Source organism: Gorilla gorilla, chromosome 2, assembly GCF_029281585.2.
Source record: "Gorilla gorilla gorilla isolate KB3781 chromosome 2, NHGRI_mGorGor1-v2.1_pri, whole genome shotgun sequence".
NCBI classification, from domain to species: Eukaryota; Metazoa; Chordata; class Mammalia; order Primates; family Hominidae; genus Gorilla; species Gorilla gorilla.
The window spans coordinates 110,646,727-110,664,081 of record NC_086017.1 but is presented as its reverse complement, the minus strand read 5'-3'; the positions used below and the strand labels follow the sequence as shown (position 1 = coordinate 110,664,081).

The 17,355-nt window shown below is 40.3% G+C and overlaps 2 protein-coding genes across 2 annotated transcripts in view; one reads left to right on the top strand and one right to left on the bottom strand.

Annotated features, from left to right (window-relative positions):
- The window catches only part of FILIP1L (filamin A interacting protein 1 like), a 57,719-nt gene extending 46,153 nt beyond the window's left edge, over positions 1-11,566 (top strand). The window contains exon 3 of the mRNA XM_063703506.1: positions 4,807-11,566. Coding sequence (XP_063559576.1) covers positions 4,807-4,998 — 192 coding nt within the window. The 3' untranslated portion in view covers positions 4,999-11,566. The remainder of the gene's footprint in view (positions 1-4,806) is intronic.
- CMSS1 (cms1 ribosomal small subunit homolog) overlaps positions 1-17,355 on the bottom strand; it is a 362,036-nt gene that overhangs the window by 343,971 nt on the left and 710 nt on the right. The gene's annotated exons all lie outside the window — the stretch shown is intronic.

The window sequence follows — 17,355 nt, the reverse complement described above, 5'->3', positions numbered from 1 at the left end:
AAAGGACTTTACAGGTGATCTAAAAGAACTACTGCATTTTTCAAACAAAAGACATGAAAACAGGAAAGAACAGATAACGTCTCTGGGTGAACTCTAAAAAAGAAAGATTCACAAGGACCAGACAAAGTAGCATAAGGAGGATAACGGACATGTGAGTGGGCCTTTTCTGGGTCAAAGGTGGTTAGAAGTATAGCCCAGGAATCAGTGCTGCTTATTCAGCTGCCTTAACTCCTACCCTTAGCAACATATTGCCTATAAATAATTGGAGAGAGAGGAAAGTTGAGAGATAAAGCAGGAAAACAAGAAAGGTAAAACAATCAAAGAAGTTAGGATTATGACCAAGAAATAGGCATCTTAAGAAGTGATATAAGGAAAAAGACAAAGATGATGCTGATGATGATCACAACAGGAACACCTAACACCCGAAACTTTAGATGGGCCAGGGACTTTACTACACAATACCTCTACTCCCCAAAGAAAACTTACAAGTAGGTATTTCAATCCCCAGATGAAGATTACAAAAGAGGAAACTGAGGTTTACGTGGGTAAAGTGTTTGCTCAAAGAGACACAGCTAGTTAGTGCCAAAACTAGAATGAAGACCCAAGACTGGCTCCACGGCTTGTGCTCTAGATACTACCCAAAGGCTGTTATAAGATGTAAGCCTGAGAATGACTAAAACAATTAAGTGGGTGCAAATGAAGAAATGAGAAAGAAATAGGAGAGGGGAGGGAGGAAACGGTACAAAAAAAGAAAAGCTGAGTAAAAGGAAAAAAGTTCACAGATGGATAAAAAGAGAACAAATGAGGAAGACAAGTATTTAAGGTTAGTATATTTTATTTTAACAAAGTATTGCTACATCTGATGCTTGGTCTGACACAAAGTGGGGGCAACTGGGTTTGGAGCGATTTTGAAAACTTTATTTCAATGTTTATTCTTGGATTGCCCCCACTGCTGACTGTATAATTTCCACAGAAAGAGAGATTGAGAGGTGACTAGATACAACCACAAACCATGATACATTACAGAAGAAAGGCACCTATTTACTCTAACCTTTGCATCAGATACTGGACAACTCTTTAATATAAGCCATAGAAGTAGAACACTATTCAAAACCAAATGATCTCTCATAGGAGGTTAATGAGAATGAGCTAATAAAATCAAACGGCTTTCCTTTGAAAGACCCTTTCCTGTATAAAGTGTAAAACTTGTAGTGATAAAGTTTCACTGTTTAATAGGGGAGCTCTGAGAAAAATCAAGAGAAAAAAGCCAAAGCATCATTATGAAATTTTGGGCTAGCTGCCAGATTCATTATCTCTTATTTCCATTCCACCACTCCCCATAAATTAGCAGTGATTTGTCAAACAATATAAAAGACAAAAGAAAAGAAGGCAATAATATTTCAAATATATTTTTCTTCAGTTTAGCATTTCCTTCTTTTCATCACCATATCCATCATCATTGCTTATATACTTTCCCATTAAACACTGAGATAAAAACAAAACTACAAAAACACTGTCAATTCTGATAACACATGGCCTTGGCCAAGCATTCCACAGCTGAGTCCCCAAGGGAGTGAGCAGCCCTGAATCCAACCACCGTCCCACACCACCTCAATTACCACATATCAAAATGACCAGAGGTCTCTGGGAGTCTTCAACTTCTCAACCTCTAGAGCTAAGGTGTGATGCAGTCCCTGGAGTCAGGACCGCTCCTGAGAAAACACTGCTTTCTTATACAACACGTTGTCAATACAGATCAAAAAGTTCAAAGCACTTATAAAATTAATTTCCTTTAGAGAAAAGGAAGCATCCTGACTCCAGCTGTCTGAGATCTGATAGTTTCTCCATAAATGCTGATTTTGTTCTGGTATATTTGTGCTCCATGATAAAGTGGAAGAACAAAAGAGTCATGTAAAAATTGGGCTATAGAACTGAGACTTTGAATACAACTGAAAACACTTCACCTTTCCATACTTCTTTTGCTCATTATGACTCAATGCTTTCTAATAACTCAGTATAACCAGGGAGTCTTCTAGATTGCTAGGTTTGAGAATCTATGGATAAAACAAACCAATACTTTTAGAATTTAATATATTCCACAAATTTACTCCTCTTCTTTCTACTGCTCCCTAGGTGGAACCACTTCTTCTGCCTCATTGAACTCAACATCCTTCAGACTTTTAAGGCATTCCAAATCCCAGTCTTCATGTTGAACTGGGTTAAGCATTTATGAAAAAATCGTTTTCTTCTATGAATGAGCTTTCCAACTTGCTTAATCTCCTCCAAGACATCTGCTCTCTGATGAAACCCAGGAGCCTCCAACTCTGAGTAGAACATTCACTGTGTGGTCTTAAAAGAGCCATATGCATGTATTTCTCTTGCAATATGCATTCCAAATTTGGACAAAACTTTCTTGGAGCTATTTGACATAACGCTCTATAAAAATGATCCAAGAGATGACACATTTTAATGCTCCATACCTCATTTACTGAAACATGTCCAAGGATAAAAGTCATACAAGGAAAAAAAAAAACAAAACTTTTTTTTTTTTTTTTTTTTTGAGACGGAGTCTTGCTCTGTGGCCCAGGCTGGAGTGCGATGCCGTGATCTCGGCTCACTGCAACCTCCGCCTCGTGGGTTCAAGCGATTCTCCTGCCTCAGCCTCCCAAGTAGCTGGGATTACAGGAGTGCGCCACGACGCCCGGCTGTTTTGTATTTTCAGTAGAGACAGGGTTTCACCGTGTTGGCCAGGCTGGTCTCGAACTCCTGACCTCAAGTGATCCGCCCGCCTCAGCCTCGCAAAGTGCTGGGATTACAGGTATGAGCCACTGCGCTAGGCCCTTTTTTTTTTTTAAAGATTTGGGAATGGCTGGGCGCAGTGGCTCACACCTGTAATCCCAGCACTTTGGGAGGCCGAGGCGGGCGGATCATGAGGTCAGGAGATCGAGATCATCCTGGCTAACACAGTGAAACCCCGTCTCTACTAAAAATACAAAAAAATTAGCCGGGCGTGGTGGCGGGCGCCTGTGGTCCCAGCTACTGGGGAGGCTGAGGCAGGAGAATGGCCGGAGCCCGGGAGGCGGAGCTTGCAGTGAGCCGATATCGCGCCACTGCACTCCATCCAGCCTGGGTGATACAGCGAGACTCCGTCTCAAAAAAAAAAAAAAAAAAAAAAGATTTGGGAATGACAATTGGGGTTGTTCTGATAAAATAACAAGCCTTTGCTGCCATCTAGAGGTAAAAACTACGTAATGAAAATGGAGTTACCTAGAAAACAAAAGCTTGCACATCAATGGTGTAGAAACAAGTAGGAGCCCAGTAACTTTCAGGCAGCTGGGCCTGAAAGTTATCAGTGACCACCATTCCAAGCCACATTTTCTTCACCAACACGTATCAGTGTTGCTCAAAAGAAACGAGCTCCACCAATACTGTGTGTCATACCAATCTGTCTCGGCCTTTCACAGTATTGAACTATGCATACCCAGGTAGGCCAGAGTTCCAGGTGAAGAAAAAATAAAGCTTACATCTAAAGGAAGTTCAATATGGCAGCACTTTTCCAAGTGTGGTAGGCCAACCACCTGAGTCGAAGAAATCACTCTGAGAGTTTATTAAAAATGTGAATTGCTGGACATATCCACAAACCAGTGAATTACAATGTATAGGAGTAAGATTCAGAAATCTACAATTTAAAGACAATCCCAACATAGATTTTTGAACACTAAATTGGAGACCCAATCTAAATCTTGATAAAGTTACAGGACATCACAGAAATCCATCTTGGGAAGGCTATTATTAATGCTATAGTCACAATATTAGCAGACTTGATTAGTCTGTCACTGACTTCAACTGCAGCTTCTACTGCTCATGGCTTGGATAATATGGTTGTTCACAGAAATGTCCTGATCTCCAAGTTGTTTCCTTCCTTTTTCGTCTTTTAAAACAATTTAGTGTTGCTTTTTCTCATGGCATACTTACTATAAAATATGTGGAGAACACAGAAAATGTAAGAAAAATAAAAAGTACCTCTAAGTCCACTAATCAGGGTTAACAACCAATACCATGGGTGCATTTTCTTTTAGTATTTTTCTCTTCACATGTAAATAATTAAAGCATGTACACAGTTTTAAATTCTACTTTTAACATTTCTAAGTAAATGTTTTCCTGAAGCTTTGGCCTCATTAACAAAGCATGTTGTCATAATTATACTATAATTCATTTAACACATCCTATTCATTTAACTGTCCATTTTTCATCATTATAAACAATGCTAAAATCAAATATCCTTGACTGCCTCTCTACATCCTAGAAAAGATTCATAAGGCTCTTGATACATACTACCAAGCTGTTCCGCTAATCATCATTGGAGCTGCCCATCTCACCAAACTCATACTGTGAAAACTTTTAAAAGTCTAAAGGCCCAATTCAAATGCCATATTCTTCATGAAGCACTCTTAAAGACAATCTCATTCGAAATTAACCTTTCTCTGGCAATCTCATGGCTCTTTGAGATTAATTTGGGACACTACTCTTGTTTATGTCCTACTACACTGTGATTGCCAAATATCTATTCATCTCTGTATCTACCACTATCTCTATCAAGAACTGTGCACACAGCACACATTCAACACACACCAGATTACTTTACTGACATTCTTTTCTTCAACCTGACGATCTTTGATCTGATACATCCCCAGAAACTGGTGCTTTCAAAGCCAAATCCTCCAAACTGACTCCATGTCCTAAACATTTTCTACTTCTCCACCAACTGTACCATTAATTACCTTTTGTTCTCTTGTTTAATTCAAGATCAAGGAGGTATGCAAGCGGAGAATCCCAGCACGGATCCCTAAACCGAAATCTACAGGCATCACCAAGATTTCCACTAAAGCCTCCACAGTGCCTATGGATAAGCCTATTTACCAAAATGGCTGTGGGAAGCTACACATCGTGAGAACTGTCACCTCCAACACCTTCCTCCACGTGGGAGGGAGAAGGTAACTCATACCAATGCACTGCCTGGATACATTCATCTACAGAAATATGTGGAAAGCTAAAATTACCACTATGAAAGGCCAAAGGACCACCTCTCCAGGAAATGGTGAAGCAGCTTGGTGGACCTGATGAAGATCATCCCCCAAAAAGCAGCACGTCTACAATTATTATACTTCTATATGTGTATATGCACATACAAACACTCGCAGGCCTAGACCCACACCCAAATCTACCCATTTCCTCATCCGACATATAATCTAACCCAAAGATGAACTATCTAGAATCAGCCTGGGATAGGACTGAATTCACTAGAACAGTTCAAGAGTTTTCTGGTGAAAACAGAAGTAATTCTTCATTCTACAGAACTTTGCTGATTAATCATATTTTGCTAAGAAAAGGTGATAGCAAAAATTCCTAATCTGAGTCAAGAAAATCAGATTATTTCCATCAAGATGACAGGACAATTAAAATCACACTTTAAGGTCTAAAACTATGATTTCTTTATGACCAGGAGGAAAAAAGCAAAGTGATAATTCTTAAAGGAGGAAAAGCATAACAAAAGTGAATAACAGCCAAATATATCCTTTGTGCAGAATACCTGACAATCACTGGTGTAGTAAGCATACCTGACCACTGGCACTTAGTCTCAGTAACATTGAGATATTTTAGGGAGATATGAATCAATATTCCAGGTGCTCGAAAAAATACAGAATTTATCATCTCACAGGACATTGTTTATTCATATCTCTTCTCTGAATAAACACTATCGAAAATCAGTTGATTCAACAAAAGCTTGGGGTTAGGAGAGTCAAATTCCAATCCTAGATTTTCATTCATATGACAACGAGCTTTGTATTCATCAATCTAAGCCTTGAGTTTCCACATGTAAAACAGGAAAGTGAAATAATTCCTCAGGTCCCTTCCAGTTCTGATAACCTATGAATATGCCCAACTATTAATACCAAATGTTGAATTCAAACAGTCATCTATAAGGGTAGACACAGTCCCCTGGCAGAAAGCTAAAGCAATTCTTTACATCACACTGAAAACTCTCTCATTGAATTGAGAGAAAGGTGTGCCTGTAATTCAGTGTGGACAGAGTAATACAGGACATTTTAAGACAAGGCATGTTTGACACAAAAGGCAGTTCAAAAAACATTTCAAAAAGCTTCAATAGAGGGGGGAAAAAATCAATGGAATGACACTAAACATTTTTTGTGATCCTTCACTAAAAACTGGAAGCATGACCCTGGAAGAAATCCTCATGGTTAAGGACTGCTTTAGCCAGCTGCCCTGGGTTGGAGCCAGCAGAGCAAGAGTAAAGGAACTCCCATTCCCCATACTTATCTAACTAAGTCCACCTCATTGCACTAATGCCACTGTACAAACACCCCCAGGCCCCTGCAATTTCAAGGAGGAGAAGGAGCTAGAGGCCTGGGCAGCATTGAAAGGGATGATGGGCAGCACTGAGAGGGATGATGGGCAGCATTGACAGGGATGATGGGCAGCATTGACAGGGATGATGGGCAGCATTGACAGGGATGATGGGCAGCATTGACAGGGATGATGGGCAGCATTGACAGGGATGATGGGCAGCAGTCCCAGCAGGCAAGTGGCAGAGGGCAGTAGGGGGAGGTCAAGTGAATTAAAAGCCTGAAATGGAAAAGTCTAAGTGAAAGGAAAGCAGGAAGAGAATAGTAGAAGGGGATGGACTACAAAAGAAGGTGAAGACTGGGCATGGTGGCTCACGCCAGTAACCCCAGCACTTTGGGAGGCTGAGGTGAGAGGATTTCTTGAGGCCAGGAGCTCAAGACCAGTCTGGGCAACTTGGCAGACCTTGTCTCTCCGAAAAGAAAAAAAAAAAAAAAAAAAGCCAGGTGTGGTGGTGCACACCTGTAGTCCTAGCTAATTAGGAGGAAGAGGCAAGAGGATTGTTTGAGCCCAGAAGTCTGAGGCTGCAGTGAGCATGATCACACCACTGCACTCCAGACTGACTGACAGAGCAAGACCTTGTTTGTGGAAAAAACAAAAAAAAAAAAGGGTGCAGTGATGAAGCTCTAACATCAAAAAAAAAAAAAAAAAAAAAAACACACGTATGTAGAGAGTGCTTAGTATTGTGCCTCACATAGAGCAGGTATTTGATAAATCTAGAGTGAATAGAGAATGAGTAAATGAAGAAGAGAAGGCCATTCAGTCAAGACATTTTCTCACTTGAGAAAACATGCTAAGAGATAGCAATGGTATGACAGGGTTAGGAAAAGTAGTTATGCCCAGGTGACATTCAACATTGGTAATTATGCTAATAGAAAAAAAACCCACTGGAATCCCTCAGTGAAAACCAAACAGGTTGAAAAGAAGCATAAAACAGGAAAAACAACATGCACTAACAATAGTCCCAGAAAAACAAAATACCTTGGGAAAAATTTTACTCTGAAATGAAGCACAAAATATGTTGTATGTTGAAGCTTTCAAAATTGTTTTCTCCCACGTCAGGAGACTTCCTAAAGTACATTTTTATCCAAGCTAGCATAAGTTTAAGAGGAAGCACAAAAAGAGGGACAAGATAGTATACAAAGTACTAAAAAATTTAGGTAGAAGCCAGGCACAGTGGCTCACGCCTGTAATCCCAGCACTTTGGGAGTCCGAGGCGGGTGGATCACCTGAGGTCGGGAGTTCGAGACCAGCTTCACCAACGTGGAGAAACCCCGTCTCTACTAAAAATGCAAAATTAGCCGGGCATGGTGGCGCATGCCTGTAATCCCAGCTACTCCGGAGGCTGAGGCAGAAGAATCTGCTTGAACCTGGGAGGCAGAGGTTGCAGTGAGCCGAGATTGCGCCATTGCACTTCAGCCTGGGCAGTAAGAGCAAAACTCCGTCTCAAATTAAAAAAAAAAAAAATTTGCGTAGAAAAATGTTGACACTTCTATGGGAACCAGCAGAAACTCATCTTTAAATGGTAATGCAGTTCTAATCCCATTAAGACAAAAGTCTTCAAAGTAAAGTTACATTGGCCGGGTGCGGTGACTCACACCTATAATCCTAGCACTTTGGGAGGCCAAGGCGGGCAGATCACATGAGGCCAGGAGTTTGGGGCCAGTCTGGTCAACATGGCGAAATTCCATCTCTATTAAAAACACAAAAATTAGCTGGGCTTGGTGGTGCATGGCTGTAATCCCAGCTACTCAGGAGGCTGAGGCACGAGAATCACTTGAGTCTGGGAGGCAGAGGGTGCAGCAGGCCAAGATCATGCCACTGCACTATAGCCTTGGTGACAGAGTGAGACTCTGTCTCAAAATAATAACAATAAATAAAGTTATATTTTAACAAAAGGATTAACAACCAAAAACCATGCTTGTTTCAAGCAATATGTATTAATAATATAATAAAAATGCAAATACAACTATAAAGTGAGAATACTATTTGGAGTTCAAAACAGTAATGTCTGACCTATATGTAACACAACTGAAATATAAAGAATCTTTCCTCCTGGGCATGTTGTTTCCGCAGAAGTGTGGCCTCTGAAGAACAATGAAAATAAAAGAAGCTGACCTAATAATTCTAGAGTGATTTCACCTGATGAACTGTTTTAAAGTAAGCAGATAAAAATCCAAGTGAGTGAAAACAAATCCAATTTGTAACAAAAATGTTAAAAACCTGATACTTTTAAGCTGAAGTCTTTTCCTGGTCCTTCATTTATTTACCTTCAAGGTTTCTGAACTAATCTTGAGATATTTTAGAATCAAATATCTGATTTTAACAGATATGTGACTGGTCTAATACATAGCTGATAACTACTAAGTAACGGAGTAACTAAGGTAAAACACAATTCTCTCTGGATTTGTTTCAAATTTCTTCTCCTGAAGACACGTGACATACAATTCACGATGTGACTTTGAGTTTGGGGCAGCGTTTGCAAACTGCGGTTCACAGGCCAAATTCAACCCATGGTGAAAGTTGAAAATCAAAATAAGACTACTTTGTGACGTGAAAATTACATAAAATTCAAATATTGTTGTCCATAAATAAAATTTTATTGGAACACAGCCATACTCATTCGTTTACACATTTATTTTCTATGACTGCTTTTACACTGCAACAGCAGTTATGACGGTGATGACTGGACCCGCAAAACCTAAAATATTTATTATCTGGATTTATATGAAAAAAGTTTGCTGACCTCTGGTCTAGTGTGAACTAGAACAAGGAACTCAGAAATAGGAATTTAAGAGCTTGATCAACTACTTTTTATAAGCAAATATTAGCCATTTAAAAATCAATTAAGAATTCTATGAAAGCTGACAAAAATGGGGAAACTATATTTCAAGCTGTGATATATTTAGTAAAATGTATAATTCTATGAATGCATCTGAAGTGTTCCACTAAATAACATCAGATTAACAACAGATAAAAGACTTGTGCTGGGCCGGGCTCTGTGGCTCACACCTGTAAATCCTAGCACTTTGGGAGGCGGAGGCAGGCGGATCATGAGGACAGGAGATCGAGACCATCCTGCCTAACGTGGTGAAACCCCCCTCTACTAAAAATACAAAAAATTAGCCAGGCATGGTGGCATGCACCTGTAGTCCCAGCTACTTAGGAGGCTGAGGCAGGAGAATCGCTTCAACTCAGGAGGCGGAGGTTGCAGTGTGCCAAGATTGCGCCACTGCACTCCAGCCTGGGGGACAAGAGCAAAACTCTGTCTCAAAAAAAAAAAGAAAAAAGAAAAAAAGATTTGTGCCACAAAATGATATATTAATATTGAATCTGAGGGAGGAAATGGAAGTTATGTATAGGCCTTCCACATTTATGAGTCGTATTTTTCAAGAGATTCATGGACATTTAGCAAAATTATAGCAGGAACTACCTGACATGCAATTTAGGGAAATATGCATAAATTTCCACCTTTAAATGTTCGTAATTGTTGTCAAGAACCACTCATTTAATCATCTGAAAGAATTGTGGAAATTATATGCAGTAAATTAAACCAGACCATGAAGGTTATCTAAGTGTCCATCTGTTACGGCCTTCAAGTGTAGAGCAATGACTAATAACATAGTCATTTTTCTCCCTCCTCTTTCTTCTTTCCTTCCTCTTGCTTTTTAAATTCATCCTGCCCCTGTGTTTTGCCCCTGAATATCTGTCAATACTATTTGCATTTTGACTGAACCACATCAATGTGTAAATCCTGTAATGTAAGCTGATTATGTTTTTTCCCTCTAATTCTGGTACAGTGTCTAAAACAAGGCTAAGCATGAGAGCTTGACAAATGATTATGAAAACAACATGCCCAGAAGTCGATCCTCTGTTGTGTGTTATTAACATCTCCTACAAATATTCCAAGTCTGAATTTTATATGTAGAGACAATGCCTTACAACATCTACAATGCAAGACTGTCTACATGTAAAACTAATACTGTAAAGGTTTAACTGTGGTGTGAAAAAAGAAAAAACACAAAACAAAAAAACCTGGGTACTTGGGTTTAAAGAAAAGATCCAAGGTGCTCCCCTACTCCATTTCCAGAAGGAATTCACCATGGATAAAGCAATATAATTTGAAGAATATACCACAAAATGATATTACAACAAAAATATTTACAAAGCTCATTTCAGCAATCCCAAAAAGAATAAGCACATTGATTCTAGGTGACAAAAGCTGTCACCAGTAAAAATTACAGGCTTACTTACAAAGAGTCTCTTGTCCTCTTTCCAAACGTAATTTATAAAATTAAATCCAAATATGGTTACAATAAAATGTTAGTAAGACACAGTTTTACAAGGACTACTAATGTAATTTTGAAAAGAGAAAAGCGGCATTTGCCAAACCTGTCAAAAGCCTGGACAGGAGTTTGACAAATCTGCTAGCAGATCAAGGTTCTTTTGATAAAGATCTCCTAGGTTGAGGTCTTCAAGGTGTGACTACGAAATATTAATAATTAATTGGTTAACTAACAAATACTTAATGAGTGCCTTCTCTGTACCCAGATACTACTCTAGGCCCTGAAACTAAAGCAAACAAGACAAACAAAATACCTGCTCACATGGAGCTCTTACGGTCTAGTGCTGGGAAAAAGTAATTAATTTAACAAGGAAAAATAATAGTTGGTGCTAAGTGCTCTGCTGAGAATTATAATAACATAATAATTTAATAGATATTGTGATAATGTAATAGAGCACCTAGATAGTTACTCTAGACTGCCTGATCAGGAAGTGCCGCTCTGAGTAGGTGACGTTTGAACTGAGTACTTAATGTTAAGACAGAGCCAGCTGGCCGGGCCTAGTGGCTCATGCCTGTAATCCCAGCGTTTTGGGAGGCTGAGGTGGGCGGATCAAGAGCTCAGGAGTTCGAGATCAGCCTGGCCAACACGGTGAAATCCCGTCTCTGCTAAATATACAAAAATTAGCTGGGTGTGGTGGCAGGCGCCTGTAATCCCAGCTACTCAGAAGGCTGAGGCAGGAGAATCATTTGAACTCAGGAGGTGGAGGATGCAGTGAGCTGAGATCGCACCACTGCACTCTAGCCTGGGCGACAGGGCGAGACTCCAGCTCAAAAAAAAAAAAAAAAAAAAAGAAAGCCAGCCAATCAGAAGGACAGGGCAGAAAGGAAAAGAAACAGCTAACACAAACGGCTAAGTAAGACAGAATGAGTGTGGCCTACTGAGGAACAGAATGAAGGCTGGTGTGGGTGGGGCAGCATAAACTATAGGGGAGTAAATAGTAGAAGACCTCGTAGCCACCAGCCATGGTAAGTAATCTGAATTTCATTCTATGTGCCAGGGAAAAAGCTATTGGAAGATTTAAGCAGGAAAGTGGCCTGTCTTCTTTTCAAAAGACCTCTAGCTGGTGAGTGAGGGACAACGTGGAAACTCTGAGCCCTGTTAGAAGCTTATGGCAGTAAGGATGAAAATGTACACTCCAATGGAGGAAGAGCGAAGAAAAATGCAAAGAAAGAATCAGGATATGTTTTCGAGGTAGTGACAACAGGACTTGATGGATGAGATATGGGGTGAAAAAAATAAATAAATCAGAATACTGCTAGGCCTTTGTGAAATTGGGTAGTTGGTGGTTTAATTTATGGAGACAGGAAAGTCTGGAGAAAAAGCAGGTTTGGAGAATAATTCAGTAGCTGGGTCTTGTTTACATTTGACATCCCTATTAAATAACTAAGTAAAGATTTAAAGAAGGCAGCCACATATGTTAAGCTTTGAGCTCCAGGATCAGGTTTGAGTTACTGGCAGAAATGGTTCTCAAAGCCCAAATGGAAAAGCTGCTTATTTCTAGCTCCAAGTAACCAGTGTTCTTTAAAAGAGTAAACTTTGGAAAACTAATAGACACAATTTCATAATGATATATAAACAAAAGACTTTCTAAATTATGAGTCTCTTTAAGCCGATAACGGATTATTCCTTTAGAGATGAGATTCTTACCACTGATAATGAGAATGCAAAATATAAGCACGCAGGCTCTGGTTTCAGACTGTCTGCATATGAATCACGGCTCCCCTATTTACCAATTAAATAGATAGTATTGGGTGAATTAAATTAAATAGTATTAAGTAAATCACTTAATTTCTCAGTGTCTCAACTTCCTCATCAGTAAAATAAAGATAACAACAGTAACTACCGCTGGTGTACTTGGGAAGATTAAATTAACTAGAACATGTAAAGCAATCAAAACAGCATCTGGCAGGTAGTAAGTGCTCAACAAATGCAAGCTGGTATTATTACTATTATTATTATTATCATTATTATTTTGAGATGGAGTTTTGTTCTTATTGCCCAGGCTGGAGTGCAGTGGCACGATCTCGGCTCACTGCAACCCCCGCCTCCTGGGTTCAAGCAATTCTCCTGTCTCAGTCTCCTGAGTAGCTGGGATTACAGGTGCATGCCACCACGCCCAGCTAATTTTTTGTAGTTTTAGTAGAGACAGGGTTTCATCACATTGGCCAGGCTGGTCTCAAACTCCTGACCTCAGGTGATCCACCTGCCTCAGCCTCCCAAAGTGTAGGGATTACAGGCGTGAGCCACTGCGCCTGGCCGCAAGCTGGTATTATTACCTGCAGTCTCCTGGCACTGTACATAGAAGTGTCTTAACACTTCAGTTTTCTAGTTAGGTGCTTGGGAAGAGATGTCATCAAAGATTCAGAATGAGTTGGGGAAGCATATGAAAGACCCTCCTTAAAAGACATGGAGGCTCAATGTTACAGACTGCTAAGAACATGCTCTTTAAAAATAACCTATCTGTATGCCAGTTATTCCTAAATCTGTATCTCAGCCTGGATCTGGCCCTGGGGCTCCAGACTCACATACTTAGCTGCCTACTGGGTACTCGACTTGGTAATTTAATAGGTATATCATTGAAATAAAAACGGAAAGCAATCAGTATTCTCTTCATCTTCAGTGAGTAAATGATCAAGTAACATTTTCTTTTTTCTTTTTTTTGAGACAGAGTCTCAGTCTGTAGCACAGGCTGGAGTGCAGTGGTGCGATCTTGGCTCGCTGCAAGCTCCACCTCCTGGGTTCAAGCAATACTCCTGCCTCAGCCTCCTGAGTAGCTGGGACTACAAGTGCCTGCTACCACACCTGGCTAATTTTTGTCTTTTTAGTAGAGACAGGTTTTCTCCATGTTGGCCAGGCTGGTCTCAAACTCCTGGACTCAGGTGATCTGCCCACCTTGGCCTCCCAAAGTGCTGGGATTACAGGCCCTCAAGTGACATTTTCAACTGCAGAATCTCTTGGCTCTCTTCCTTAAGTCACGAAATCCATGCTGTGATTGACATTCTCTCAGTTTTCAGCTTCACACTGAGAAAGTACCCAGACCGGTCAACTACATTAAAATCTCAGGCACTGTATTTGCTCATTTCAGCATTAATATTTTCACATCATTATTCTACTGAATGTATTACTTACTATAAGTCACTTCAAACAGTTGCTGAAGGTTTACAGGGAATAAGGAAATAAATCAAATATTAGATGCCATTAGATGATTCCTGGGGTCTTATGCCTAAGGCATCCTGGGCTGCACACTCAGCACTGCGACTCCCAGCTGTCTTATGTTGGGCCATGACTCCAATTGCCACCAATGGAGTGACTAGACATCCCTTAAGGACCAGGAGAGTCCCTGCAAAATTCTAATTGCATAGCCTTCCACTCACAAAAGTGTCTAGATTGGATGAGAAATTATATGTCTGCCTACATACTCTGTAGCAGGTAACACGCATACACACATATATTTATTCTGCCAACATCCACCAAACACCAATTAAGTGCCAGGTCCCATGTTGAGCTCCAGTGCAATGTAGAACTCTAGCACAAAAATGACAGGTTTTTTTTTTTTTTTTTTTTTTTTTTTGAGACGGAGTCTCGCTCTGTCGCCCAGGCTGGAGTGCAGTGGTGCAATCTCGGCTCACTGCAAGCTCCGCCTCCCGGGTTCACGCCATTCTCCTGCCTCAGCCTCCCGAGTAGCTGGGACTACAGGCGCCCGCCACTGCGCCCGGCTAATTTTTTTTTGTATTTTTAGTAGAGATGGGGTTTCACCGTGGTCTCGATCTCCTGACCTCGTGATCCGCCCACCTAGGCCTCCCAAAGTGCTGGGATTACAGGCGTGAGCCACCGCGCCCGGCCAAAAATGACAGGTTTTAAAGAGCCATGAAAACTTTGTTACATACCACATCTAAGAAGACATGATAACAGCCAAAAAATAGTACAGTTCCTTAGACAGACAACAAACAGATAGGCACATTAGATAGATGTTATAAACCATGTACAACCAACATGTATTTGTAAGTGACTGAAATCTTCCACTGCCTTGCTACCATGGATGTCAAGTGGGAACAGATTATAGCAAAAGATGTTTATTTTTATAGGCAGGTAGCATAATCCACAACAGGAATAAAAGCACCAATACAACTATCTTTCCTTTCTCTGATTTAACGTATTATTTCTCCTTCAACTTTCAAAACAAAACATAATTCACATATTTTAGGCTGAAACAACAATTGAATACACTTGACATCCCTATCAAATAACTTAAGTAAAGACTTCAAGAAGGCAGCCAGGTAAGTAAGCCTTGTGCTCTAGGATCAAGGCTAGATCCCATCAACAAAAGAAGAATCAGGAAATCTGAAGTGGTTCAGCTGTGATTTATTTTGAATTAGAAACTCTGTACAGATTACAATTAGGCAAATTGCCAGTGAATAATCAAGGATATTTCAAATAAAGGCATATACTTACTTTGCTTAAGAGCAGCGAACAAAGCAAAGGCCTCTGATAAATTTAATGCCAGCAATTTTCAAAGCTTAGTCTTGGCCGGGTGCGGTGATTCACACCTGTAATCCCAGCACTTTGGGAGGCCAAGGCGAGCAGATCACTTCAGGTCAGGAGCTCAAGACCAGCCTGGCCAACATGGTGAAACCCCATCTCTACTAAAAATACAAAAATTAGCTGGGGGTGGTGGCAGGCTCCTGTAATCCCAACTACTCGGGAGGCTGAGGCAGGAGAATTGCTTGAACCCAGGAGGTGGAGGTTGCAGTGAACTGAGATCGCACCACTGTACTCCAGACTGGGGGACAAGAGTGAGACTTTGTCTCAAAAAAAAAAAAAGGGTTAGTCTTATGGCTAGAAGGAATGTAAGAAGTAGAGCAATCTTAGGCACTCCAACACACTGTATTCATGAGAATTCTGGCAACTTAGATGAAGGAGGCTGTAGCGATTTAAAGTTTTACTAGATTCAGTGTTTAAAACGGTTGGAGGCCAGGCGCGGTGGCTCACGCCTGTAATCCCAGCACTTAGGGAGGCCAAGGTGGGCAGATCACGAGGTCAAGAGATCAACACCAGCCTGGCCAACATGGTGAAACCCCGTCTCTACTAAAAATACAAAAATTAGCTGGGTGTGGTGGCGGGCACCTGTAATCCCAGTTACTTGGGAGGCTGAGGCAGGAGAATCGCTTGAACCCAGGAGGCAGAGGTTGCAGTGAGCCTAGATCGTGCCACTGCACTCCAGCCTGGGCGACAGAGGGAGACGCCGTGTCAAAAAAAAAAAAAAAGAAAAAAAAAAACTGTTGGTTGGTAAAACCCTAAAAAAGATGATCTTTAAGGGCTCTTTACAGATTATAATACAAAGGCCCAGAGAAGTCACAAAGTAGTAGCGGGAAAAGCGTGACTTTCAAAATCAATCACACTTGACTAAACTCTTCCCAGACCTCTTCTTCAATGTGTGTTCCTAAGAACACGACTTAACTTTTTTCTGTTTCTTCACCTATACAAATGAAGAGAATACTTACCTTTTAGGGATGTTATGAAAGTTAAATCAATTCATATTTATGAAGACATTTGTCACATAATAGATACTCAATACATGTTGACTGCCTTTCTTCCAACGGATGAATAACTTGAAAGTCACACAGCTAGTGAGGACTAGAACCAAGAATTGGGATCCCCTTCACCACTCAAACAGAATTCAACTATTTCTTAAATGGCCTCTGTTCATCTTCAATCATATCATAAAATAGAGCTTTTTAACACCTGAGTTGGGAGGGGTAGTTATTAAAGTAAATGTGGAACACCACAGGGCTGCAAAAGAGTCAGGAAGTTTAATCAAGGAATGTTGTATTGGCTACCTTTCTAAAAATGACATCTGCTTAGTTTGTATCTGAAGGCTTGACCTTCCGGAAACAATGCAACAAATGAAGTTGGTTATTTTTAATGGATATTTCACAACTAGTATTTCAAGATTGTTTGCAGCAAATAGGTATCAAGTGTCTAACATGTGCAGGGCCCTGTGGATGACAGAAGTATGAATCTGACTTTGGCCCTGTCTTCTCTTGTAGAGAAAAGAGGCAGACCTTGAGGAGTGATAAAAACCAGCCAACCAATAATTGCATGGTAGGTGTGATGGAACTTAAAAAGTTCAAGGCTAGCCTGACATGGGGGGCTTCTTAATGCTACTCTACGTGGGGATGAAATGCCCACTGCATCAGGAGTTGGTAAACATAGCAGAGCATAGTAGAAACTATTCAAATTGTGTTAACTGAATTCTAGTATTGCTTCTGAAAGGAGCTAGCTTTGTGAACTTGTCAAGTTACTTGACATCTTTAGGTTATGTTTCTCATCTGTAAAATAAGTGAGTTCAAAGGATGATCTCTATTTAAGCCTCCTTCCAGTTCTACTATTCCAAATTCCATGATAATGATGATGACCACAAGAAATACAGTAACTTATATTTACCACACATTATATGTCAAGCACTATGCTAAAGTGCATTACTGTACTAACTTCACTTAATCTTCACAACTTTATGAAATGGACATTATTGTTATCATTATTTTACAGATGAGGAAAAGGAGGCTAAACAGTATCAGAATACTGG